Here is a 26,737-nt window from a genome sequence, read left to right on the forward strand (position 1 = left end):
TTTAATAATTTCGGTCAAAAGGAGCAATGTGCTGTTTAAAACGAATTTTATTCTAGTGTGATCTTCAATAAAATGTTCTTTTACAGCAGATAAATTTACAGCATTTGTAGAAACAGTTTTAAAGAGCAATTCACCAAAAGTGGTTGTAGTGCGTCCTAGTGCTCATCAAGCACTTAACCGCGCACTCATCTTCCCGAGTCCTACAGTTCCTTGTAAATTACAGACTCCTTGTTGAGTGAGCAATTTCGAATGTTTTTGTAGGTAAGTCCTCCAGGCATAGAGGAGAAGAGACAGCAATGAAGCTTTGTATCCGAAATCTCCAAACGAAGAAAGGCGCTAAGACATCCTCATTAAAAATAAATCAACTAAATCGCTTTATCTTCGGCAAAGCGTATCGGATGTTTCAGAATAGGGACAGCTGACTGACATCTTACAAGTTAACACACACGTCTATTAGTTTCCAGTAAACTCGTAATATACAAGACAGACCCTCAATCCGTAATGGAATCGTCCATCGAATCCATCATTCCTTCCAGCTCATCCTCGTCCTCTTCATCCACCTCGAATCCAGACAACTCCCCTTCATCGCCCTCATCGTCATCTTCTTCCTCCACCGATTCCATCGCGCCGTACGATTCCGGATGCTCCTCGCTCAGCCGGCGAATGTTATTAAGCACAATCTCCATCATGATGTTGCGACACTGATCATCGAACCGGTACGGTAGCCACCCGTTCCGCTCATCGCACACGGTTCCACTCTTGGGCGACGGTACCTTTTTCAGCATATCCTGAACCTTCTTCAGATGAATGTCACAGTACTGATAGTATATGACGCGATACGGTGGCACCGTTTCCTCGTCAAACTCACTGTTCACAAATTGTTGCTCATCATCCCGGTAGTGTGTTACGGTATCCGCCGTCCGGTAGTTTACCTTCGCACGCGACAGACGCTTAATTTTAATGCACTCGTGCACCGAACCAATGGACCTCACGCGGAAGTCCAGCAGCTGGTAGACCCGCGCTTCGAAATGCTTGCGCGGATCGTACCCGTACCGTACCCAGGTACCGCGCCACGGCCCGTTCACGTAGTAGTAAGCGATTGATGGCAGAATCACGCCCAGCGTTTGGCTGCTGCACTCCAGCTTATTGATGCTTATCAGTGCATTCTTTGTCCAGATCGGGCGCGTCAAGAACGCATGCCGCACTTGCTCCATTTCAATCCCCGTAACGACTTTCGCGTTCAGCATATTCAAAGCCATAGCCGTCGCTTTCTCCGGGATGGGTTCGGTGAGTGAAAACGTGTGGTAAATGCCATGCTTTTGACGCCGTCGCCGGTGACACCCGTCGACCGGTGGGTTGGCTTTACGAGGTTTCTTCGGTTCGCGCAGCACGAACGTGTTCATCGAATCGTTCCGGCTGAAGCAGACGGGCGGTATAAAAGACGGAGTGCTGTGTGGCTTTTCGAACGGGCTGGATGTGTGTGCACCCCGTGGAACAATTTCATTGTACAGACATTCGACCCTTCCCGTCGCCGGCAAATAAAAGGCGGGCAGCTGTTGGAAGTCACACAGCGAATCGAAATTGTAGCAGCGCCGTACACATCCCATTATCTGGACCGAACTGATCGATCGGTAGTCGGGTTGCGATTTACGTCGCTGCACTTTCACCTTCAGCAAGAGCCCGGTTGCTGGTCGGCCATCACCGAACGCTGGCTTGGAGTAAATGCATTCTGGCCGAAAGCGTAGCTCTAGGCGCCGCTTCTCCTGTCCGAATGTCTGCAATGGGAGAATATAATTCAATTCTTTAGAAAAAGAGGACGCTACCGCTGGCTCTACTTACGTTGCTTATTTCGCGGATTCCTCCCAGCGTTTCTATCATACGATCTGGGTTCTTTACGATCCCCGGATAAACGATACACACGAGATTTCTATGAAATTCATGCTCGTGAGCATTTTTTGAGCTGTATTCCATCCTTTTTCACGATAATCCGGCTCGTTTTCTGCAGTTTTGCAGCAGGATACAAGCAATCCCGGCGAGATGTTTGTTTACATTTGGCCGCCAAATACAACGTTTGACAGCAGGATGACAGCTCCGACAGAAACGTCAGAAGAAGAAAAACACAGAAAAAAAATCAATTTTGCAAAAGCAAATAAACAAAACATTGCAAAATTAGAGGATTTGTGCAGCTTTTGATAAGTATCCAATTGTCCACCGTAATCTGCTGCTGCTTACCCGGTTAGTGGTAATATTGTGTTCAATAAAAATAAAAATACAACTGCGCAGTTACTGCGTGTGTGTGCGTGCAAAGGCAATTGGACCCATTCCAGGAAGTAGTGCTCAGTATTTGCACAACTGGTGCCACATGAAGGTGTAGTTTAAATCTAATTAGTCTAAACAGATACAAAAGTAAGGTTGCTGAAAACAAGTTCGCAAAAGTCCACGTGCATCATGAGAGAAAGAGGTTATGAAGCCAGGAGGCTGAAAGTGTTGGCCGTCTGCATGCTACTAGCTGTGTCCTGCCTACTGCCGAAGGCCGAAGCATTGAAGACAAAGAGTCGCAGCAAAAGTTCTTCCTCGTCTTCGTCGTCGGGACGCAAACCTAGCTCCACCAGCTACAGCAATCCGGGCAGTCTAAGCTACAACAATTACCAAGCGAAACCAGCACCAAAACCGGCCCCGAAACCGTCCGCCCCGGTCGATACCTCGAACCAGCGCAACATCGGATGGAACGTGAACAATCAGGCCAAACCGGCCGGGTCCGTTGCGCAGCCAGCTGCCAATAAGCCACCCTACCCGGTACAATCGAATGCTGCTAAACCTCCATATCCGGTGCAAGCGACACACAGCAACACACATCAGACGCATTCGGCTCCGGGAGCTCCTCCGCCACCGTACTCCCACGGCCCACCGCCACCCTACTCGGCCGCGAACAATCCCAACATGAACTCACGCTTCAATGATCCACCACCGATGTACAGTCCGGGAAATCAAGGCTTTAGACCGGGCCAGCCTGGTTTCGGTCAGCCAGGATCGTACGGCCAGCCGGGAGGATACGGACAACCGATGATGGGAGGATATGGAGGAGCTGGTGGGTATCATCCGCCAGCATCCGGTTTCGGTGCACCCCATGGCACATTCCAGGGTGGTGGCTATGCACCACCGGTAAACTATGCGCCAGCACCATCGTTCCCCATTGCGGCCATTCCGGTCGGAGCGTACAAACCGCAAAGCTCTGGCATCGGTGTCGGCGGTATTGCGGCTGGTATTGGCACGGGTTTGCTGGCCGGTGCGGCTGGATCGGCTCTGTACAACGCACTCCGCCCGGAAGACCGTGGCCGTTATCGCGATACCAACGGTGGAGTAACGATCATAAACAACGTTCCCGCTGCGCCAGCTGCTGGTGCTGCTCCGGTGGAAGGTGCCGCACCGGGACCGGTTCAAGCTTCCGGGGTTGCTGCTGTTCCGAACCCCGCGCCCCCAGCAACCGGTACCAACGGTCAGTCATCGGTCCCACTAGCTCCAATGCAAGGAGCGGGAGAAAATTCGAATCCCATGGCTCAAACACCGGTGCAAACGGCACCCGCTGAAACAACCACAGTCGATCCGAATGCTAAGCAGTATATTCCACCACCGGGTCAGTATTATCCCGCCACCGGTCAGTACGTACCGCCGGGTGAATATGACCCAACCACCGGAATCTTCACACCGGGCCGTTACATACCGGAAACGAACGTTTTCCAGTCGGGATTGTATGATCCACTGTCGCAAATGTTTACTCCCGGGCGCTACGATGCCTCCGGACAGTTTATCCCGGATCCGGAAAATCCTCCACTATCGCTGGCCCCTACCAATGTGGCAGCTCAGCCGGAAACCGTTACACCAGCCGTGGCGTCTCAGTTTAAAACCACTAGCGGTGGCTCGATGCAGATGATCTCGCTTCTAACAACCCTTGGAGCATTGCTCCTGTCGGGAGGCATGCGCTCGCTGATCATTCGCTTCTAATTTTGGCTCTAGTCGTAAATGTGTCGATTAAAAATCGATTAATGAAGTATTTTAAGGCAGCATTTCAGTTTCAAGTGTGTTACAAGAAGCACATAAGTCTTTGGTGGCGGTCTGATTTTATTTAGTTTATGGAAAATGTTTTAAGCGAAACATTTTGTAAGCGAAGATTGCCATACACTTACAGTGAAATTCTAAGAAAATGATCCATCACATACACCGCTACAGCTACAGGGCATTTAAGCATTTTTTCATGCACTGAAACCATTTAAACAAGTTAACAGATTGTAACGATGATTCTCGCTTCGGCCACAGCTGCAGCAGAGTATTTTTATAGTAATCCTTCTCGATATGTGATCTGTTCCGACTGCACTAGCTTTACTTTTTGATAAAAGTATCACGTGTGATTTGCTTTTCGGTTTAATTCTAAACGGGTAATATAATTACTTCAAACAACCTGAGTCTTTTGTTAACATAGCTATTTTTAAATTGAAAACAATATTTAAAAGTCAGAGGAAAGTGTGCTAGAAATAGTCTTGCCCACGATCGTAACAGCTACAGGCAACAGTGTCTAGATAGCTGCAGCATACTTGCTAGATGTCTTAATGTTTTAGGTCTCGCCAGACGCTAAAATTCTTCCTGCCTGGAAACTTCTCACTAACGACCATCCTCTATACACATCTCATGCTCTCTCTCTCTCTCATAGTAACATGTAGAGGATAATGTAAAGTCAGTGTATACTACCGAATGTTCTCCTGTTTTCCCTGAATGACGCCAAACCACTCTATTTACCTAACCGGTGCGTACCTTTTTACCTGTGCTATATTTTACTTCAGAAATGTCGTGTCTTAATGTTTGTAGCGATTTAAACCGAACCAACCATAAGGAGTAGCGATATTGAGTACACTGTAGTAGGGTAAAACTTTTACACCATGGTAGACTGTAAGCTGTACCTTGTAACCGGATACTATACCGATGTTCTTGTACTTCTGTGTCGCCAAATTTAAGGTAGATTTGTATCCATTTTTTCGTCTTTATCTCAACCGATGTTGTGGAAAAAAAGTGTAAAATTATACCTATCATAATCCTCACGTAGTAATGCATTCATTTGGTCCGTCAATATAATAGGGTGGATTTAGTGGACAGAAAAATGAGGCAGAATGAACTAAGGCAATATGGTTTGGATTTTTTTTAAATTAGCGCAAGCAACGCTTCCAGTGGCGCACCCGTGCAATTCACCATTAGGATGTAGATTTGTATTCCAGGCAAAGACCAGATTTAAAACGCTTTTTAAAATGTTATTAGAAGAGAAAGATTTTATGCTAACATGCATGCCATGTTTTTTTTTTTGAATGCAAGCACCTTGTTTACTCATCACAGTGAGACAATGCAACAATAAAATAAATATTAACACCAGAATAGTCTTGATTGTTTTAATCACACGCTAAGTTATACAAGATATATCACATTCTGATTTTATCAACTTCCTAAAGCATTGAGCTATGTGCTAACAGCCTATTCTACCATCCTTCGTATTATGTATTATCTCTGTTATATACAGAAAGAAAACCAGTTACTGAGTTATTACATGATTTGTAAGAGTTATGAGCAAAACAGCCGATCAATCATCCCCAACGATTGAAGAGAAGTTGAGGAGCGTCGGGGATCGCCAGTAATAAACGATCTCCATGACGTTTGTTTTAGGCGACTTTATCCTTCCGATTGAATACAGTTCATACGCCAGAATCTTTCGGTATTCTCCTCCCGAAAATACGATTTCGCCACATCACGATTCATCAAGGAAAAAGACTGATCTCTGTAATATCTCCGCCTAACAGATCAGTCTCTAATTGTGCTTTATTGGTATAGCGTTCCCGGTCTCTACTGAAGAGGCTTTCAGATGTATTTGCTTTCGTTGATAACTATCTGGTCATGATAAATACGACCGTTTTGGTCAGAAGACAAAAACTGTTTTCGGGTTTACAAACTCTCCCCCAACGGCCCTCAGTAGCAGTCTTTGTCAATATTGTTAATAGCCAATCGTCAACAAGAGGTCCTGTGTTTGAAGCGGAGTAGCAACAGATCTTCAACTGGTCTCTTGACATTTTTTGATTTATAAAGATACAATACATTTTTTGTTCGATAAGGCAGTTCTTTATCCCTAGTCCATTAGGCCAATTAGATGTCAAGTTCCATGAATAGATGAGGTTCCATGGAATGTGGCGATCCTTAGATAAAGATGTCTCTTGGAAGAAGACAACTCCTGGAAGATTATGATCTCTGGACCACGAGATCTCTACCGTTCCGGCTTCCCTGAAGTTGGCAAAACAATGTCTTACAATGCCTTAATTCTGAAAGAATGTGAGGTATCTGATAAATTGATATTCTATAAAACCAATCTATAATGAAGAGTATCTTCAAAGTAATATGAAGTCGTGGGCTCGTCAGCTTCACTTCCTGTTACCTATCGCAAGTAAGACCTGTCCGACGGTGAAATAATAGTGTAATTATCTTTATATTAGCTTACTACTGTCCCAATTAACGTTAGCCGTGTGCTATTTAAGGAAATCAAATACTCTGCCTCACTGCCCCCCTTACCCTGCAAAAGCCCCCCGGGTGAGCTTCCATAACTCAATCTTCCCCGTGGATCGGCCAGTTGACACGAATGAATAATACACACCCAAGACGGTCCCATCCTACCTACCGTATGTGCGAGTGTGGAAGGTGTCTTCTTGCTTCCCTTTAACCGGATGGTCGTCGCTTTTTCTTCCATTCTTCTGCTTTGCCTTCCCCATTTCAATTTTCAGACATTGTCGGATGCAAGAAGTTTTGAGCGTTGAATTATTCACCACGGGAAGAATCGCACATGCTGCGGCAGTCCTTGAAAAAAAAAAAGCTCGTCTCGGTGCTATTTGCCATGAATAATGGACACGTTAATGCGACCTGCGGGGGAAAACGATCGTTTTATTAGACTGCTTGTTTTAAGGGCGATGGAAGACAATGTTCCAATCGGTTGGTTCCAAAAGTAATGGCAGTAGGAATGGTTGATATTTACTGATCTACTTAAATAGTGCATTTTATAAGAATAAAGCTCAATGAACAGTGAGAGAAAATCTAGGAACAAATTTTGGAGTATGTAAACGCAATTAAAACATCATAGAACAATCTCTGTACCACATGTTCCGATCCCGGTCCAAATCCGGAGGTCAATGCTACCAGTTTGCCTTCTCAGCTTCTGCCTGACAACCGGTCACGATTTTAAGTAGCTCATTCCGCTGGTCTAAACTCCCAGTTATTAGAGACTCCCGCGGTCTCGCCCACCAAATGATAGTGTTTATCCGCTATCGAAAGCAGACAGAGGCCAGGCCTGTTACTCGGGAACGAAATCATAACCGGGAAACCCCCTCCTCAAATTGCCTGTTTAAACGATGAGCTGCTGTAATTAGGTCGGAGAAAACTCACACCAGGCCTGTCGAAGCCCCGGCGAGCGTCTAGTGGCGGATGAAAAATGAAACCTGTCATGGAAGGACACTCTCATGCACACACACACACCGATCCATACACGCACACCGGGCAAGGTGTTGGTGACCCGTGACAGAAAACATATTTTCCCACCGGCGAGGACTCCTCGTGGGTAGTCTATTTTTTTTTTGTATTCCTTTCACCCACTTCCCTCGTGGCATGTCCTTTTTCTCTGTCAACCGGCTTGACCTCCCACCGGAGCTAAGCTCGCTAACCAGTTTCGTGCGGTATCGTCGAAGCGTAAAGGGTGTTGAAAATTGTCATTAGAATCAATCGATCCAGTGATACTAATGTACTAGCGCCGGGTTTGGGGGGGTTGAGGACACACGAATCGAACCATCTGGAGCAGTTCCGGTATTTAAAATAATTTATTGAATTTTTAAGACCATCACACAAAAGTGGTTGGCGAAGCAAGTCTTGAAGTACTGGGTGGAGTGGGTGAGTAATATAGTTTTTTTGTTTTGCAAAACAGTTCCCCACCATCAGCCCATATTTAATGATATCCAAACAGAGATGATAAAAAATGAGCAAATGAAGATGAAAGTTTTCAACTCGCTTGAACCCGGTTCAATGTCGGGCGACCTAGACTCTAACGAGAATGCTTATAAAAGATCGCAAACCGCGTGTGGTGTGATGCAAAAACTGGGTCGCCTTCCGAACAGAACCCAGCTGGACGACGACCAGACCAGACAGCCGCGGAAGATACGCGTAAGTAAGCTCCCACTATCATAGCTCTTCATACTGTCAGGTTCGTACCGGTCCGTCTGACCATCAGCACCCGTACAACCACAGACACGTACTACCTGCCTGCCGTGTACTCAAGGCTCGCTCGAAGGTGAAAGGAGGCGCATGGTCAGGGCTTAGGCAAGGGTTGGAACAGAAGAACATATATGTGTGCGTCTGTTCACATATGGACGCCGCGAGAGAGCGAGCGAGGTTAGTATATCGGGCGGTCTTGGTAAATGGTTCCTGCGCGTCCTCGTACAACCTCGTACAGAAGGATCAATTATTCAACCGCACTGGGCACTGGGGCTCTTGGGGGTAAAAAAGCAAACGCCATCGCCATCGGCAAACAGTGAGAGTCGGCATTTCCTGCGGTGCGCACACCGGGCACTATCTGCGTCACCTTCGATCCTTTAGTGGCCGAGTGTGGTTTCACCGTTTTACTTTTGTTGTCGGGTAGATCTATAGTTACGGGTAGTATCCGGTCGGTAGTGTGACAGTTGATCTTGTGCCTGCTCAGAGGTGATCCTCAATCCTCAGGATAAAAGTTGAAGTTGAAGTTCTCAGTTCGCGGTGATGATTCATGCGGAATCGATCAGACAAAGCGTCCCTAGGAGCATCCAAGGAGCTAATGGATAGTACACGCGGTGGAAGACAATTAGTGACGGCATGATGATGATGATGATGCCCGATGACTAACAACCGCCCGATGCTCTCTGCATGCGTGAGCCGCACGATCCTCAAACCACCCCGGCGGACGGGCGCGGTACGGCAGGATTGACAATTTGAATGAAATGTATCGATTTTTCATCGTTTCATATAAAGCGATTTTACGGTTGAATGAGGTGAATGGTGGCTATTAACTCGACCGTGGCGTGTGTCTGTGTGTGAACTACGCGTGTGTGTGGTGGTACGTGTTTGCCGAGCAGATTGTGTTTGTTATCGGTCCATTAGCCAGCCGGGACCATTTTTAATTTGCTTTCGCTTAATGCGTGAAATATGGTTGAACCAACCTTTATTCGTGAATTAATGGCGCAAGGTAATGGGACACACCGCATCGTCGATCGTTTGTGCCGCAATGTGTGGTGATAAAATCTCGCTAGTGAAAGGTTTGCCCCGAATGGCTAACGCTACTCCTGCTGCAAGGACGCGGTATTATAACGTGCGAAGAAATTGAAACTATGAATCGAAGCGTTTATAATTTATAAAGGGTGAAGCAAAAACTCATTTACTTGGAATCAGGATTCTAGCGCTGGATTCCAAAACATTCCAATGCTCTCTCCGGTGTTTCGCGTAAGGTCCCGGGTCCGACCATCGGGCCGACCCTCGGAGAATGTGCTGGAACGGCAACATAATTTCATCAATGTTTCATTGTTTTAGATTCACTTTCGATTACCTCCGAACGGTCGTAGTATGTGTGTGGGTCCGTGCAGTCCATTCGAATCCTTTCCTCGGGCGACGGTAGGATTCACGACAGAACTTTGTCTCACGATCAGTGTTTGAGGTCTCTCTCTCTCTCTCACTCACTCGCCGATGGACGGTTCACTCCGGTGACAAGCCATACTCGAAGCCAAAACATGGTTAATTTTTTATGGCGTTTACTTTTGCCCCTGCCACCCCGTCGGGATAGATCACGCACCCCGTGAAGGTGTTGTCACTTCCACTCATAAAACAATGCCATCTAGCGGATACTACTACTACAGATACGCGTGTACTTGCTGAATCATCCAGTTTTTTTTCCACACACACTTTGTTTACCTTGAAGTGGCCAGTTTTTCGAGGCAACGTTCCCAAGCGAATGTAAAATTCGCGTTCGTGATTGACCGAACTTTCCCGGCGCGTTACGTACCCACTGAACGGGGTTGGAAAATTCCAGCCCCAGTGCCCAGCCCCCACCGGCCTTATTTAATGTGACCGCGCTCAAGCGCTCAATCAGACTTGATGGTTTGTTTTGACAGAATAATGTCACTTTCATCGAGTTATAATTGTGTTTACTCCGGAACAGAGCGCACAGCACGTAAAAGAAAAGCTCGTCCAAGCGGGAAGAATGTGAGAGGTGGTGGGCTGGTTGGTACGAGGGTTAAATTTCCCAACGTCCAGTTCTGCTCGGGTTTATCGAGCGCGTCATGGTACGCTTCACGCGTGTAGCGCAGACCTTCGGACGACATAGACAAACAACAATTAGCTTTGCTGGTTGCCGCGATGACGTTCTCCTGCCTCTTTTATGGGACAACTTTTAGTGATGCCTTTAGGAATGCCATAAAAAACATCGGAAGCAAACTTGCATTTACAAGAAAGGATAATAAACTTAAGTTAAACAGAAGTGAAAGTACCACACAGTGCTAGGTCTAAAAGGGCGTCGTTATGCATCCGTGCGTGCGAGGTTCGTGCAGTTATAATTACTGACAGTGCAGTGTTGCGATAAAGATCGGGAAATCGGATTGGGCTGGAGAATTTTCATTCGATCACTTCCATCGATGCATCGTCCGTCCGGGCACCAGTGCCGGTACACTAGCTGCATCTAATTGATTTCGGAAAAAGCTTTCGCACAACAACAATTAACTCGAATGGATAATGGGTATTTGTCTAGATACAGGTAAGCTCATCGGGGCAGCGATCGTTGGCTGTGGTTGATAAGCGATTGGAGACATAAGCGACTGTTTACATAAGGACTGAAGGATAATTTACCATTCATGTTTTCTTAATTGGTGAAAATAAGGCTAAAATAAGAAACCTGCTATCAAAAATATTAAAAATCCCCCTGAAAGTATGCAATTGTTTGTTTTCTTCTATTTCATAATGTTACGCCTGAAGGTATGTAATAGTTAGTTTTCGACTTTGGCGCTGTAAACGTATCGGAATTACAGATTTTCACTGAAACGAGTTAAGAATAGTCCTTAAACGACTACAAAAATAGTGAGTGCGTTGACCCTAAGGCGAAATAAACTCTAGCTATGTCTTTCTCCTGTCATCTACTTATAATTTACCATTATTTACCAATAGAAGACTGCAAAAAAGGGTAGTAAAATCGGGCTTTGGCATGCTGCTGCAGGCGTTTCATAGCTCTGGAAAATTAGAACGTATCTGCCAATATACAACTTTTTTATCTACTTATTCTTTGCGACCTCGTTTAAGCACCAAAAAATGTGTTAGCTTACCTTCAAGCCTTGAAAATACTTGATAAATCAAAACAATGATATAAAACATCGCTAAACACCTAAAACGGTCAGCTCGTGAAAAATTAGATCCCATCCAGACTGCCTCCCCGTACGCAGGGCTGACTACTTTGCTACGGGTAAAATCAAGTCACAGAAAGCCAGAAATGGCAGGCCGAGAACTCTTGAGGTTGTAGTGCCAAGGAAGAAGAAGAAGAAAAATTAGATCGTAAGTCTATCTACCATTATAGCTATCCTTATTCTTTGCATGCTCGTATGTTGCTGAATTATGTTAAAAAAAATATTGATTGCATACCTTCAGGCTTAGCAAATTCAGGATAAATCAGAACAAAATTCTACTCGTTTATCTCATCTACTTATCGGACAATAAAAAATTGCATGCTTTCAGGCTTTTGCGTTATGAAAAAATCGTTGCGAAATTACATTTATTAATCTGATTTATCTCACTTCTTTATTATAATCTCGAACGCTACCTAAAATAGTTAGATATTTTTTACTGCATACATTCAGGCGCATTGAGCTGTGAATAAAAAGGATTTTTTCTCATCCGTTCCAGTTTTCCTTATATTTTGGTTAATCTTTTGGTATTGGGCTTTCCTAGAATAAGACGTGTGTTACCTTCTTTACATACTCTATAGCCTCGTATGCTAGTTAAATACGGTTTCAAAAATAGCCATTGCATATTTACAGGCACAGCGAGCACTGGGCGAAAAGGAATCTCTTATAAAGGGGTTATTCTAGTGAATAAAAATCGTTGTATCCCTTGTTTTCTTTTTTTTTCATGGCCAGAAAAAAACAACACTGCGTCCGACATAGAGGACCCAGACTGGAAAGGCGGTGGGCCGAGTACGCGTTCCGCCGTGGTACGCACCCCGAAAAGTGCCATCGCCGGGATGCAGAACACCGGCAAGGTGAAGTTCGATCCACCGAAAGTGCCCGTCATATTCGTGCTGGGTAATAGATGTTTCAACACTAAACGGTTCCGAAAATTTGTCAGAAAGTTTTAAACGGTTTCGAACACAAATCTCTAGGTGGCCCCGGTAGTGGTAAAGTAACGCACTGCGATACTCTGATGCAGGAGCGCCGCGGTGTTACGCACATCAACATGATGGACCTGCTGCAACAGTACGCCATCGGGAATGGTAAGACAGTAATTTCTTGCTCTCACACTTAAAAAACAAACAACCACCACCAGCATCTGCCGCCATGTGGTGGTCCCCATTATTACGATGGACGTTACGTTTGAATTTTAAAACACTCTCTCAGGAAGTTCTTTAATGGTATTACACCATACCGGTAGGTTGGGCCGGAGGTCCGAAGGTGACAAGGTGGCCCATAGCGTGTAGGCAAATAAAAATCAATAATTCCGAAGTTATTACCCGCTGACAAATCGACGATGAGCGAAGGTAGTTGCCGGCCAGTTGGTACCGTCATCTTGCCGGTTCCGGTTTTAGGGGAGGGAATCTACCGCGCCCGGTAAATTGTCCCCACGATCAAACGGGAACAAATCGTGTACGGTCCACGCTTGTCCTCGAACTCGGGAGATAATTGCGACATGAACTTTTCATGGACTTCTTCTTCGAATCGAAGGAAGGCGCCTGTCGAAGAAGTAATGCTCCGGCGCATACACACAGTCAAAGCAGTGTCTATTGACCGGAGGAGAACTTTCTCGATCGATTTCCGATAGCCCTTGATTTGGTTCCGATTGTGGTGGGTACAAGAAAAAAAGTAACCCAGCCCTGGACACTCTTACAGCCACAGCACTGGGCGTAGAGCGCACAGTAGAACGGGAAGCAAGACAACAGGGCCCCGGTTGATAAATTAATCAAATATTGATTAAGGTCAAATAGCGCACATAACACAATCATTTAACCGATACGCCACATTACCATATGTGACGGCCTCCGTTGGAAAGCCTTTCAAGGTCCTTTTGCTACCTGCCACCTGGCCGCACCGCTTGATCAGGGCGTCGTGGAACAGCGTCACGGTGTTTCGTAACGTCGTCCGTCCTTTATTTTTCCAGATATGCAAGACTTCTCCCAGCTTTCCTCGCGCACGGTCACCGAGGTACTGATGCTGGAAATGAAAATGTCACCAGCTGCCAAAACTTACCTTGTATCCGGATATCCACGATCGATGCGGGACGTCGTCGAGTACTCGGAAAAGGTAGGTGATCTTCTGGAAAAATTAAATGTCTTTTCTTCACAAACAAACAAACTGCCCGATCGATTTTTACTCGGGGATGCAAATCCAAGCCACCCATGTTCCATTCATCCACATAAGGATACAGCCAAGAACAAGCTGCTGACAGTTTGTTTGTCAAAGTCATTAAAGCCCGCCCGCATAGCTCCTGCCTGTCCAGTAAATGTTGTTCACGTCCCCACACGGCCGGAAATAATACAGAAGGCTATGAATAGATATTCAATTTCTCGCGTACTATTGACTAGGCAGTCTTTCGTCCGGTCTGGTTGACCTTGATGGATAAAAGCCGGCTTCCTCCATTCCTTCCCTGCTTCTCCACGGACTAAAACCGAACCGGATGCTCCGTGGGTTTATGCTTTCTCTCTACAGATCCAGGTAATCAACGGTGTGATACTGATATCCTGGCGTCAGGCCATACTACAGAAGCAGATCGATTACGGTGCCAAGCTGGGCCACGTGGTACTTTCGCTGGCCAAGATGGAGCTGGAGAACTTCTTCAAGAACGTCATGCCCGTGGCGGACTACTTCGATCAGAGCGATATGCTGATCGCGGTAAGCAACGTCGCTGCTATCGCTCTCGCTAGCTATCACTGACCCTTCACGGTGTGAACCTTCTTCCAGATCAACGGTGAACGATCGCCGTCGGAGGTGTACAAAGACTTTCGCACCGCCATACTCGACATACTCGGTGCGCAAGAAAATCAGGAAGCACTGTTAAACGGAGTCGCAGGTATGGGCAGGGGCGTAGATGACATACCCGGCAGTATAGTTAGTGTAGACACGGCACCTAGTCAACCTAAGGTCATTGCAGCAGGTCCCGCACATCAAGTAGAATTAAACCATACTCGCACGCCTCCGCCCCCAGCAAACCCCGGGGCCCGCCCAGCAAACGCAGCAGCAGACCAGATGGCGCGTCCCACGTCGCACGGGTTGCTGCAGCGGCAGCAATCTCGCTCCAGCCTGCACCAGACAACCGGCGAAACGGTCCTGGTCGGTGGGTACGGTGAACCGGCCTCACCCGAACGGTTCCGGCCGCACCGTGGCTCTGGACCGCCGCCCGTCATCTGGGTAATCGGAGGTCCGGGCAGTAACAAAGCGACGCTGTGTCTGAAGGCGGTTGGAATCAATCCGGGCTGGGGTCATTTTAGGTAGGGATCAAATTTGGTAGAATTTACACCAAGAAAGGAAAATGTTTCATAATGGTGTTCCTTCTGCGTCTGAACAGTGTGGGAAGGTCGTTGCGAGCCGTTGCCGAATCAGGACCACGCGTGGGGTCGGATAATTACGCGGTGAAGGAAGCAATAACGGCGGGTGAGATGGTGCCTAAGAAATCGTTGGACGCGTTGATTCAGGGTCAGCTAAAGCAGTTGGCCGACAAGCGGGGCGTTATCATCGATGGGTATCCGCGGGATATGGAGCAGGTCGCTGATTTCGAGCGAAAGGTAAGAATTCTAGCTGATGGGTAAAGTGTGCATGACTCAGCTAACTCTTGTACGGTTTCGTCCGCATCCCACAGTACAATCAAAAGCCTCCAATAATATTGCTGGACTGCTCGAAGTTGCAGCTGGGTCGGGGTCGGCTGGATGACACTGTGTCCTCGTTTCGCCGTCGGTTGGAGCTGTTCCGGGAGCTAACACTTCCGATGCTCAAAGAGATGGATACCGCGGGTCGGCTCACCATCGTAAGTATCGGTTGATCTGCCGAATGAAATATACTATTTGTCCCCCCTTTTGTTGCAAAGTCAAGAAACGTCCTCGACATCTGCTTCTCGCTGTCTCCTGAACTCCAGAACTACAGGAATCGTTCCATCACCATCAATTTCATCAATTCATTATTAATCATTCGAACAGTGTCAATCGGAAATGTCCTTCCAGCCTTTAACCCATACAAGAGCGTAGCTGTTACGGTAGTGTTTGTATACGGTTCATCGCAAACCTACACATACATATATACTTAGTACACGCCACCACTCGCCACCACTCAAATTAGCCTAACCTTCACCCGATCGGCTTCATCGGTCCCATACCGTTGTGCTTCTCGTTCAAGGTTGACGGTGACACGGACAGCCCATCGGTACAGCGTGAGTTTGAGCGAATCGTTCGCGTCAATATGGAGCGGGTGTTGAACTCCTGCCTCGGCCAAACTGACCCCGACCAGCACGATGACATTCCGCCGGTACAGATCGGCACCTTCAAGACCGTGCTGCAGCGCACCCAGCGCAACAGCATGGATGCGATCGTGCAGGATCTCGACACGGAAATGCCGGGTGCCGTTCCCACGATTAGCCATCACGTAAGCCTGGCAAACGGACATCTCCCGGGCAGTGGTAAGGCGGCCAAGAACGGGTACGTCCCGAACGGACGACCAAACTTTCGCAACATGCTGGAAGAAGCGGACAGCTATCCGATCGATTCACACATTTAGTGTGAGCGTGCGGAGTAGATGATGGCAGATCACAGCTACAGCAATAAGTACAAAAGTCTGTTTGCCTCGCCGGGCTTGGCCGGGGGAAGTTGAATGAGCAATTTATAGGTGTTAGAAAAAAAATGGCGCTTCAAAAGCGGATCGTATATCGTACGAAATAGGGCAATACTGCGAGCAGTGGCTGATAGCTTTAAAGAAACTGAGCAACGGTCTAGAAACTCGGCAAGGGATATTAGGGATGATAGAGGAACCGTCGGTATCTTATATTGGCATTGTGCCAAAACAGGAAATAAAGAGAGAGGAACAAGGAGAACGTTGGCGGGAACGGGGTACGTTATGGGCCTTTTGTTTTTAGTTTGAAGTTGAAGATATCGGACCGGATTGATAGACGGTAGGCCTCACGTTTTAGTAGCGTCATACTACATTAGAGAACTACACTACTGTGTTGTTTGGTTTTCTCTTTTTTTCTGATAATCAGTAACAATTTTTTAATGTTTGGCTAGGACCAAAGAAAGGCAATTGTTAAGCGCAAATACAATTAAAAAAAGGAATAATAAAGCAAACCAGTAACAATTTCTAGCCCCTTTTTATGTTAGAAATGACAGTCCATAGTGTGGCGCCATTTATTGAAGCTAGTACTGATCGAAGTATTCGTGACAGTCACTTTTGGAGAGTTGAACAGAAACGCCGAAGGGGTTTTTATTTTGTGTGGAAATTTTGCGTGAAAGGAAAGAAAAATTATGAATGATTTAAAAATATCATTAGATAGCACACGTGAGGAACGGAACACGGAAAGCGGTTCTATTGCGCATTCTCCATCGCGGGTAAGTGACTGTCTCATTTTCTCGCTGCATTTTAAAATGTGTCCTGTTGTCGTGTCCTCTTTTCACGCTTTGTGGAGACTTTACTCACACATCGTTTACTATGGGACGATCTCTCTCTCTCTCACTTAATTCCTCTCACTCTCATCGAATCGTCGACTGCGAAATGACAATGCAAGTATCTCATGAATGAGGCGAAGAATTGGTCTTTTTCAGGAGCGTATCAACATTTCCTCCCATCAGTAATGCAGCACTGATGTAAACAAACTGATTTGGAGTGCGTTTTTTTTAAAATAAAGTGTGGGTTGCGATTCCTGCCAAGACAAAAGGATATTCCGTACTCGTGTAGTTAGAATATTATAAATTGTTCCACAATCTGCTCCTCTGAGGTGTGTACCTAGTGTAAGCTTTTAATTCTATTACTATCATCCTATTGTCATAAAGTGATATGAAACTATGATAAAGCAGTTACCCAAGTTTTGGTGATAAAAAAACTCGTCACGACAGCTTGAAGTTTGATCGATATCTTTATTCTAAAGAAAATCGTGTCTTTATCCGTGAATAGGAAGGATGGACTGTAATTTCTATTGAAAATTGGACACGCCTAGGAGGAAAAGTGTCGTGTCCGTGGGAGGGAAAGTTGTCCTTGAAAAACTTATGTCATTCCGCATAACCGCTTCCTCGGTCGTGATTTCTCGTGTGAAAGGGTAAACATCCGTAAGGTGACATTCTACTGTGTACTCCACTAGAATTGGCTAGAATTAGTTTATTTCAAAATTATATTTTGTTCGTGTTTAAGGATTTGGGATTTCTTTTTTGTAAAGATTTTTCAAATGAATTTCTATAATCCAAAAACATCCATCCAAGAGCTTCTCTAGGGGAGTTTAGCCACCCGTGAGATTAATATACCCACTTCTCGAGTACATAATATATTCAATTAAACGCTCGTTTCAGTGTCACGTTCCAACACGATCGCCTAGATCACGATCCAGCACGATCATAATCAACCGGGCCGGAGGAAGCGTTCACTTTGCAAACACAGCTCACAACCATCTCACCATCACCGACTTCCTGAGTAGTGCGCCTGGTGCTCGCAATAACACACGCAATAGCCAGCGCAATACAATTGATCGCGGTGGGAAGGGGTGTTGAGAGATTTCAGACACCACCTCTAGTGCTGGTTGACCCGTAGTTGATTAAAAATAAAACAAAACCCACCTGCCCCCACAACGCTCTCCGCCACCCGTTCTCGACGCCTCGCTTCCGTCCGAGTGTATTAAACAAGCTACCCTTACCTTCCCTAACGTTTCGCTCTCTAAACATCGCTCGCAATCACACGCACACAGCCGCGAAACGCAAACAAATTGCGCGGTCTCGGTTGTGCGAGATAGAGAATCGCGCGAGTTTTTCGCGACCCCGGTGAGGGCGGACAGCAGTACGCTTAGAAGCTTGCTGACGCGAGCTTGAGTTAGTATTACTTGTGGATTTCGTGCAGCAAGCAAGCCTCGCCAAGTTCCTCATCATGGTGAGTGCGTGTCACGGTCCGTGTTTGGATTTTTCCTCCCCCGAAGTTTTCAGTTCCCTCCCCCCCGCCCCCCACTCGATGCATTTCATTTTCCAGTGATTAAGCCGAACCAGAAGTAGCTAGTTCTAGTGTGGTGTACTGTTTCCAACGATGTGTGAGACTGTCGGTGGTCTTGCTATGAGGTGTGATTGTTGATAGGGTAATGAGGTTTTCCACTCAAGCCGCCAGGTCTACGCAACATGATTGCGTAATACGGTTCAACGCCGTAGGTAGTGCGGTTTTCTTTCGCTCAAAATCTTGATAATCGTCCAGCTAAACCTTACCGATCGTGCGGTTCGAAAACCCTGAACCTGAAGGAATTCGGCAAGGTGTCATTTCTGTTCGCCGTTAACCTTAAGCAAAACAGCACCGACCACTAAGCGGTAATGGTTACCGAGAATCGGAAGGTTTGTTTGACGAACCGTACCCAACACGCCAGCAGTGGACGGTCTAAAAATAAGTCGACCGATTTCAAGGCATAAACTGGCTGGCTTGACCTCCCCACCCAATGGCGGCATGTAGAGACAGTGGCGAATGTTTTCCTTCAGGGCCGCGTTTCCGCTCACAGAGCACGGCCTGGGTGCCAAGAACAGCGGTGGCAGTGAAAAGTGAAATTTTAATGTGCGGCATTCATTATCAGAGGGACAGATGCGCCCGACGGAAGCAAATCACCGTCGAATCCTTTTGTTTGATACTGCTGTGAATTATAGGAGGTTGATGGCGTCAGTCGTGCTGGGTGGATGGGTGGACTATTTTTGTATAAGGTTGGCTGTTGAAAAATGCAGCCCGTCCTTAATGATGCGTGAAATAGAGCTAGGTTTGTGGTTCAGCATTATTCGGTACAATGTCGTGATGAAAAATAGGACCTATTTGTTGGAAATAGATGGCCTCCCCGGTAGATCACCCCCTGATCGATAGAAGCTTAGTTAGGGAGTTAGGAAGTAAGTTAGAAAGGCATTCATGAGGTTTATTTGCTTAGGATCGGCTCCGAATTCTTCACATTCTTGTATTACTCACTCTCACCTTGTGTTGGTACTGTGCTGTTCGATTTCCTCCATTCGCTTTGTTCGCCTTGCGCTGGTCAGTTATTCATGTGCCACCAGATGGCGCTGGAGCAAGAGTCCAAGGCAAAGGAGAAGGCAAACACGTCCGCTCCATCATCCGGCGGCAGCTCACCGGCGGTGCAGGTACCGAACGCTGGTGGCAGCTCGGTTGGCCACGTAAGTTACGCTCAGCCGGTTGGCCGTGTACATCTTCCCACTGAATGGTGTTGTACGCTTTTCTGCGCTTTCTTTCCTACCCTCCCCTTCTTTCTAACCCTGATCGCACGCCAGAGCAGGACTCTTCCTTCGCATCATGGCGCTCTTTCGTACTTGGAACTAATCCACCGCACAGGCTCACTTCTCAGTGTTCGCTGATATGCATGCCCGTTAACAGCAATGAGTTGAGCATTGTGCTTTCTGTTGATCACTGTACAGATGCGCGACGCCAACGTTCCGATTATCTGGGTTCTGGGTGGACCGGGCTGTGGTAAGGGTACCCAGTGTGCGAAGATCGTCGCGAAGTACAACTTCTCGCACTTCAGCACGGGTGATCTGTTGCGCGACGAGGTCGCGTCCGGTTCGGAGAAGGGCAAGGAGCTGCAGGACATGATGAAGCAGGGTATTCTGGTGCCAAACGAGACCGTGCTGAAGCTGCTGGAGGCGGCCATGGTGAAGGCGTTGAACGGTACCGTTGGATACCTGATTGATGGGTGAGTAGTGCTGTCTATTCTATGTCGGGAAGATGTAAAGTCTCACCGGGAAGATGTTTTTGAACTTTATCATAGCTATCCACGCGAACCTGCCCAGGGACCTGAGTTCGAGAAGTTTATCGCACCGGTAGACATCATCCTGTACTTCGAGTGCTCGAACGTAAGTACTAACCAGCCACATCTAGTCTTTGTGCACCAGAAAAGCTGTCGTAATGATCCAGAAGATGGCGCCATCGTGCACGTACTGGACGTAGTTGTCCATGTACGGGTCGAGTATGTACTTCATCTTGTAGTGAACGCCTTGCATCTGTTTTTCCACAATAGAGCAGAAACACACGACCCGATAGCGAGGCAGATTCAGGTTGCGTAGTCGATCTTTGACTGCTTTCGCAATCGATTGACTCATTTCAAGATTCTTGTCTGGCTCGTACACCCACTTCAGCAGATCACCGTCCTCATTGCGCACGATGAACTGTTGCTTCACTACACGAGCTATCATAGCTTTGATTTTGCGGATGTTATAGTTGGGCACAAATATTTCATCCTCCAGCTCTTCGCGGTTGATCAGACTGTTGAGATCCTTCGAGACGTCCTTGTACTTGTTTTTGCGATTTCCCAGTGCGGCCGTTAATGTGTCCGAAAAGCGCATCGGCGCTTGCTTGTTGTTTGGTTGACCCCTGCAGTGGAGAAACTTTGTGAGAGACCCGGTGTTTTCTTCTTGCATTGAAAAACTTACTGTTTGGAGCCTATTTTCATGCCCGCCCAGGTAGTCATCTCAGATTTCCGCTAGTACCTAGCACCTTACAGCTTGCCGTGCATACACCAAAAACGATACTGACACTGCACATGCACTTATTTTGTGTTGGAAGCTCGAGCGCCTGCATTCAAGGACCATGACCGGTTTGGATCGATCGAATAAAAAAAGCTAAAACATTGCAATTAACCTGCTGACAGGTGGATGTCGATGTTTGAAAGGATTGAAAGGACGCGCTTGAAGCTTCAAGGGTTCGCGTTTCGAATGTGTTGCAGCAGCAGCACTAAAGGTTCCGAAGCGGATGCTTTTTTCATACCAAGTACAATCTTTTTTTTATGTGAATGGCTTGCTTGAGGATATGTTTTGCTTTGACAGGAAACGTTGGTGGCACGTATCATGAAGCGCGCAGCCGAATCGGCCACGGTTCGTGCGGATGATAACGAGGAAACGCTGAAGACTCGCATCGCCACCTTCCGGGAGAACACGGAGAAGATTCTGACCCAGTATCCAACGCAGCTGAGGAGGGTAAGCACTTATTTTAATATAATGTAAGAGACATTGCATGCATTTAGGCGTTTTATTTGAGTAACGTTAAAAATCTCGCCTAAATATATGCAATCTGCGTAGCACCTCTTCATTTTAACGATGTTTATAGCTCGTGGTGCCCTTAAAAACCATTCCCTCTTTGCTTTTCCTAACAGATCAACGCCGAACGCGCTCCGGAAGACATCTTTGCCGATGTGGAGAAAGCCATCGATGAGCTGCTGGCGGCCAAGGGCAAGAAGTAAAGCAGCCAAGGGCAAGGTTTCGTGCGGCTTTATCAGCGCATTGCAATCCAGCATCCATGCACAATCATTCACGTCTGTTCACGTGCGACACCTCAGACGATGGGCGCACTTTTTCGTTGCGGCCTATCACGCACCATGGTGTGCCGCACAATACACAATGCCAAATGGCCGTATCTCGCAACCGTATCAGCGGTAGCATACGAGGGCGAGATAGAGCCTCTAAGCGGCAGAAAACAAAATACGCTTATCAATTTCAATAATAGCTTGTAAGACGCGTAGACAAAATGTAGCGCGGATGTGTTGGACACAATGTTTTTCCTGCGTTTTATTAGTGTAGCACAAGCAATCGTATCGATGTTGGTCGTTTTTTAACCGTCGTTTTTGAAACCCAGTTAGCCACAGCAACGCTCCGTAGCCTAGCTCAAGCCAAAGAATGCATGTTTGACCGTGTTCGTTGATTTGTGTCGTGTTGCGCTTCCGAGCGCCCGGGGAACAAATGTTCGAATAAATAAGATTCTATAAACAGACGCTCAGCTTCATAGTGTTGTTACTCGTCGGGAGGGAGCTTTTCTGTTGTTTGGACGCTTGACAAAGCATTTCCGTTTTAGCTTCGGTGCGTAGAGAGCTGGCCCGGAGGTGTGTAGCTCGCAGATGTACGGCAGCGTTCGGTTGCAGTTGTACACCTTCCACGATCCTTCATCGGTAAGTGCCACACAGCTGGGAGGATGTCGATTACGGCTGAGGTAGAGGTAATAATAGTAAGACGATAATAATAGTTCATAAGCATAAGGCACACTTACTCCGGATGTCCTGGAGCCCACGCTCGAAAGGTGAAGCAGTCCAACCGTTCTTCTGCTGAGGTGAAAAATCGATTCTTTATCGTCTCGTTCAACCCCACGTAGTACACGGGCTCAGCTGTGGTTACGTTGGTGGAATTCGCCGTCGTATAGTTCCCGCTCGATAGGTTCACAAGATACTTAGCTAGATGGAACGTTCTAGCATCACTAGCAATGTGCGCTAGACTACCACCGGCAGTGACACAGGAGTTGTACGCGTTCGAGTAGTTGTTCCTAGTGTCCTCAAACAAAAACATCCCGATCGAAGGTATACAGGTGGCATTCGAAGATGCTATAAAAACCCAGTCATTATGGCACGTTCTTCATAGTTCCCAAACAGAAAAACTTACGCAGCAATCTCGCGTAAAGCGTGTAGTAATCGAACCGCGTATCATTAACGATCGTCGACAGGTTTCGATACTCGGGACAATCCAACACATGGCAGTTGTAGAAATCATCGAACCCGAACGAGTTGAACGCAACACGTGGTGGCTGAGGTTTCCATGGTGGCACGGTGGACCTATTCCGTTCGCGTTCCTTCACCAACTCATACCAATTGCTACTGTTACGATCGAGCGGTGCAAAGTTAAAAGCCAGCCCCTGTTTGTCACGAGCGAAATCCGCACACTCACGCACCGTTTTCACATTCTTTAACCCGATCACGGAGCGGTTGGAGCGTTGACAGTGGCGCAGGGGATAGAACCGATGCACTATCTTACGGGCGGCTATCTCACAGCTCCGCAAGCTAGTGCCCTCTGGTGGCGAGCGCAAGAACACTAGTGCTGCTAGTACAACTGTCAAATGCATATTGGTGGTGAGTCCGGCAAGCGCTCGCTGGAACCAGTCTAATGTCGACATTTGCTGACATGGTTCAGATAGACAGTGATGGACATTTCTATAGGTTCTACTGTCATCATTAACGTCGTCAGACCGTAGACAAAAAAAAAGCGCAAGTACAGGGGGTTTTGTATTCAGCGATTTTATTTTACTGCATGAGATTCTTCGGTAGGAGGACCGCCATTCGAGTTATACTCGATCTCTGTTTTGCTTTACACGCACACATAGCAACTAGGGTGACCTTTGTCTTCTGCATGGGACACACATGGGACTAAGACAAAACTAATCTACACACAGTGTGGTTCGATGGGGTCGATCTTAAAATAAGGATGAAGCTAACCGATATACTCGATCGGGTGATCATGCGTGAGATTTCGGTTTGGGTTTTACGTTTTGTGATCGGTTTTGTACTTAAGTTGATTTGTGTTTTTCTCTCCGTATCCTTGGACAGTGACTAGACAGGGACTGATATAAAAAACATTTTCAATAGAAAAAAGGTAACGTCACAGGACAGTGCGCTTAGGCGTAATGTGCCAAGGGCAGACAGATCGGCTCTTGGTGTTTTAGTCGCTACACGGGCCTTCAGTGATTACACGTGACACTCGTTCGACTCTTTCTTGCTTTGCTGTTGCTCGCCTTGAAACGGGGACTGTATCTCTCTTCCCTCTTAATGTCCACCTTTAATTTCTAGCTGCTAATGCTACTGCTATTACTACTGCTGCTTCTATCGTCCCTCCCTAGCGACTGTTCATCTGCTAAAGCGGGTTTATCTTCATTCAAGAATGACGTCGAAGAAAATTTGTTAACAGACATACACACAAACACACATTCAGGTGAAGAATGAGTATTCACACACGCACATTCGCCCTTCGCGCTAGTTCGCTAGTGTCCTACACTGATGCCCTTACTCTCGCACTACCTTCTCTTCATCTCTTATGTTTGTTTTATTTTCTTGTATGCGGTGAAGGTTTTGTTGGGGCTTTGTCTCTAATTCACATCAATTTTTTAAGATTGGATTTTAATTTTAATGCAGTTTTCGCGGTATTTTTGTTCACTCTTGCTGTATATTTTGTTTGTATCACTTTTGCAAAGTGTCTCAACTTTACCCTTAACTCTAAGTACATATCCATCTTGTTATGAAGCGCAAAACAACAAGTACAGTACATCATATTAATGAGTCGATGCGTCGATTTAATCACATTGAATGAATGCTACTAGTGTTGCTACACCCTTCTCTTTCATGCTTCATTTCCTTCCCTTTCATTCTCTACTGTTTCTGCTTCGTTATTGCCAATTTGCTTTTTTTCTAATCGAAATTTTGGTTTGTTTCTCTTGTGTGTTTCCTTTGAAAACTGGTGTTTCATTTCGTTTCGAATTGTTTTATCTTTTATTTAAAATAATTTGTTTTTTTTTCTTTCTTTAAAAATAATAATAGTTTGTGCATCGAACGACAACGTATATCTGTTTCGTTAGGTAATGAGGTTTAAAAGTATCGTAAGTAAATAATTCTCCTAAAAGGTTCGTGAAGTTGTGATCCACCATTGTCGATCGTTCGATTAATGCAACAAGATATGTTGGTTTCCGCAATTCGTTACATAAAACTACTGATTAAAAATAAACAAGGGAAGAATAGTGTGTGCGTTCCTAGTGTGGAGAAACGAACCAGCGTACCATAAACCGCCACAGGACCGCCACTATGCGGTGATCATGTACTTATATCGGTGGAATGCTTTCCTCGCACTCAGCGCACTGAGTACAGTATCATTTGAGTAAGTTAAGAAGCCTCTTTCGAAAGTAGAAAAAAACACAAATATATTGTACTAAAAATTAGAATCGTGGCCACCGAAAGACCTAATTGTACCGATGATTGTACTAAAGTACTTCCGGGAGAGATGGGGAGCGAGGAGTTTTACTAACGTAAGTATATATCAGTTTCTGGCAGTCTTTTAAATCTTCGTTTCACAAGATCTTCCTTTCAATAAATACACCAGCCAACACATCTCAGGCATATCAGCTATCTAAAGCAAAGGTTTTTGGAGGTGCCAACAAGCGTTTAGAGGTTTTAAAAATATGCTCCAAACAATAATAGAGTACTGGAGTAAATGATGCTTTGTTTTGACTAGGCGAAATAGATTTAGCTAACGATACTCAACAAAACCAATTTCCTTTTTTTTGCAAACTTAAAACTCTTTGGTATATACTACCACGCTCGGTGTGACGATCACTTGTCCCCAACGTTAAAGCTTACCACTATACACTACGCGATTATCAAAGAAGATGGCGCGATGCGCTCCTCCATCACTCCTTAGGAGCCATTCTCCAGCAGTGCATCCTTTTCGCCCTCGCCGAAGTGGTTCGAGCTAGCGTTGGTACTGTTCTTGCCCTCGAGCAACGGTGTCTGGGCGTCACTGTCGTCCGCCGGCGTTCCTTCGCCTCCATTGAACAGCGTCGACGACCTCACACTCGATTGGGCCGTTTTGCTGACGGTGGTTTCGATGGTGGAGCTAGTGCTGCTCGTACTAGAAATGGTGGTAGTTTTCTCCGACACGACCGTTAGCGTGCTGCTGGCCTGCTGCTTGGTGACGCTCTCCTGTACCGCGGTCGTCGTACTACTGCTGTTCGATGCCTTCATCTCGACGTACTCCTGATTGAGCCGCACACTGTTCGGGCTGGTCGTGCTGGAGGACATCGAGTGTAGCTGATGGGCGGGTGAAGTGCCGTCGGTGGTTGGTGGTGCCAGGGCCGGTGGACTTTCCTTCGATTCGTCCACCTCCTGGACCGTCTCCATGGCGGTTACATTCTGCAGAATGGGTGATGCAGTTGGCCCAGCCGGTCGTGGAACCTTCCCCTGCAGATAGTACGTCATCAGCTGGCCCTTACCCTTCACCGCTACGAGTCCACGCTGTTCGAACGTGTACCCGAACGTTTGCAGTATCTGACACGTTTCCTCCGTCACCTGAATCGCTCCGGCCTTTCCGGTACTTTCCATCCGGGACGCTACGTTAACCGTGTTGCCCCAGATATCGTAGTGTGGTTTGCGGGCACCAATCACACCGGCCGTAATCGGTCCATGATTAACGCCCATCTTCAGCACGAAATGATTGAACGACTGCTCATTGATGCCCTGGAGCGCTTTCTTCAGCTCGAGCGCAAACTCTACCAGCAGCGCCAGATGGGCCCACCGCACCGAGACCGGATCTTCCGGCTTGACGATACGGGACGGGTTTAGACCGCTGGCCGCCATGTACGTGGACCCGATTGTCTTGATTTTAATGATGTCCTGGAACTGTGGCAACTCCAGCAGCTGGAAGGGTGCGAAAACATTCAGCATACAACAA

The 26,737-nt window shown here is 46.6% G+C and overlaps 7 protein-coding genes across 18 annotated transcripts in view; 3 read left to right on the forward strand and 4 right to left on the reverse strand.

The window, feature by feature from the left end:
• Window positions 1-430: 430 nt before the first annotated feature.
• LOC118510852 (general transcription factor 3C polypeptide 5) lies at window positions 431-2,084 on the reverse strand. The gene is made up of 2 exons (XM_036053185.1): window positions 1,840-2,084; window positions 431-1,775 (listed from the first exon to the last, which is right to left on the reverse strand). Exons 1-2 carry the CDS (start codon window positions 1,969-1,971, stop codon window positions 492-494), a joined length of 1,416 nt encoding a protein of 471 aa, XP_035909078.1. The 5' UTR covers window positions 1,972-2,084; the 3' UTR covers window positions 431-491.
• Window positions 2,085-2,106: 22 nt separating this feature from the next.
• Window positions 2,107-5,418, forward strand: LOC118510851 (trithorax group protein osa-like). Its single transcript, XM_036053184.1, has one exon. It carries the CDS (start codon window positions 2,449-2,451, stop codon window positions 4,000-4,002), a length of 1,554 nt encoding a protein of 517 aa, XP_035909077.1. The 5' UTR covers window positions 2,107-2,448; the 3' UTR covers window positions 4,003-5,418.
• Window positions 5,419-8,371: 2,953 nt separating this feature from the next.
• LOC118510860 (adenylate kinase isoenzyme 5) lies at window positions 8,372-16,916 on the forward strand. Of its 6 annotated transcripts, none has more exons than XM_036053193.1 (10): window positions 8,372-8,766; window positions 10,485-10,840; window positions 12,210-12,374; window positions 12,452-12,562; window positions 13,444-13,586; window positions 13,992-14,174; window positions 14,244-14,770; window positions 14,848-15,064; window positions 15,139-15,303; window positions 15,669-16,046. In XM_036053193.1, exons 2-10 carry the CDS (start codon window positions 10,819-10,821, stop codon window positions 16,044-16,046), a joined length of 1,911 nt encoding a protein of 636 aa, XP_035909086.1. In that variant the 5' UTR covers window positions 8,372-8,766; window positions 10,485-10,818. The 6 variants fall into 6 exon arrangements, with proteins under 6 accessions (XP_035909086.1, XP_035909090.1, XP_035909091.1 ...); XM_036053197.1 differs by lacking the exon at window positions 8,372-8,766 and having other exon boundaries at window positions 9,894-10,840; window positions 14,244-14,352; window positions 14,434-14,770; window positions 15,669-16,916; XM_036053198.1 differs by lacking the exon at window positions 8,372-8,766 and having other exon boundaries at window positions 9,894-10,840; window positions 14,244-14,352; window positions 14,437-14,770; window positions 15,669-16,916.
• Window positions 16,917-17,043: 127 nt separating this feature from the next.
• Window positions 17,044-22,253, forward strand: LOC118510861 (adenylate kinase isoenzyme 1). Of its 6 annotated transcripts, none has more exons than XM_036053200.1 (7): window positions 17,053-17,256; window positions 17,822-18,392; window positions 19,517-19,651; window positions 19,910-20,184; window positions 20,260-20,344; window positions 21,314-21,463; window positions 21,640-22,253. In XM_036053200.1, exons 2-7 carry the CDS (start codon window positions 18,390-18,392, stop codon window positions 21,724-21,726), a joined length of 735 nt encoding a protein of 244 aa, XP_035909093.1. In that variant the 5' UTR covers window positions 17,053-17,256; window positions 17,822-18,389; the 3' UTR covers window positions 21,727-22,253. The 6 variants fall into 6 exon arrangements, with proteins under 6 accessions (XP_035909100.1, XP_035909093.1, XP_035909094.1 ...); XM_036053201.1 differs by having other exon boundaries at window positions 17,069-17,269; XM_036053202.1 differs by lacking the exon at window positions 19,517-19,651 and having other exon boundaries at window positions 17,085-17,256; window positions 21,640-22,250.
• On the reverse strand, window positions 20,259-21,020 carry LOC118510862. Its single transcript, XM_036053208.1, has 2 exons — window positions 20,921-21,020; window positions 20,259-20,861 (listed from the first exon to the last, which is right to left on the reverse strand). The coding sequence occupies exons 1-2, from the start codon at window positions 20,956-20,958 to the stop codon at window positions 20,366-20,368; spliced, it is 534 nt and encodes a 177-aa protein (XP_035909101.1). The 5' UTR covers window positions 20,959-21,020; the 3' UTR covers window positions 20,259-20,365.
• Window positions 22,091-23,369, reverse strand: LOC118510045. Its single transcript, XM_036051433.1, has 3 exons — window positions 22,913-23,369; window positions 22,527-22,854; window positions 22,091-22,464 (listed from the first exon to the last, which is right to left on the reverse strand). Exons 1-3 carry the CDS (start codon window positions 23,367-23,369, stop codon window positions 22,263-22,265), a joined length of 987 nt encoding a protein of 328 aa, XP_035907326.1. The 3' UTR covers window positions 22,091-22,262.
• Window positions 23,370-23,516: 147 nt separating this feature from the next.
• LOC118510863 (adenylate cyclase type 3) overlaps window positions 23,517-26,737 on the reverse strand; it is a 40,563-nt gene continuing 37,342 nt past the window's right edge. For both annotated transcript variants that reach the window (XM_036053210.1, XM_036053209.1), the window contains exon 19: window positions 23,517-26,703. In XM_036053210.1, coding sequence (XP_035909103.1) covers window positions 25,705-26,703 — 999 coding nt within the window. In that variant the 3' untranslated portion in view covers window positions 23,517-25,704. The remainder of the gene's footprint in view (window positions 26,704-26,737) is intronic.

This window comes from Anopheles stephensi, chromosome 3, assembly GCF_013141755.1.
Source record: "Anopheles stephensi strain Indian chromosome 3, UCI_ANSTEP_V1.0, whole genome shotgun sequence".
Classification (NCBI taxonomy): Eukaryota; Metazoa; Arthropoda; class Insecta; order Diptera; family Culicidae; genus Anopheles; species Anopheles stephensi.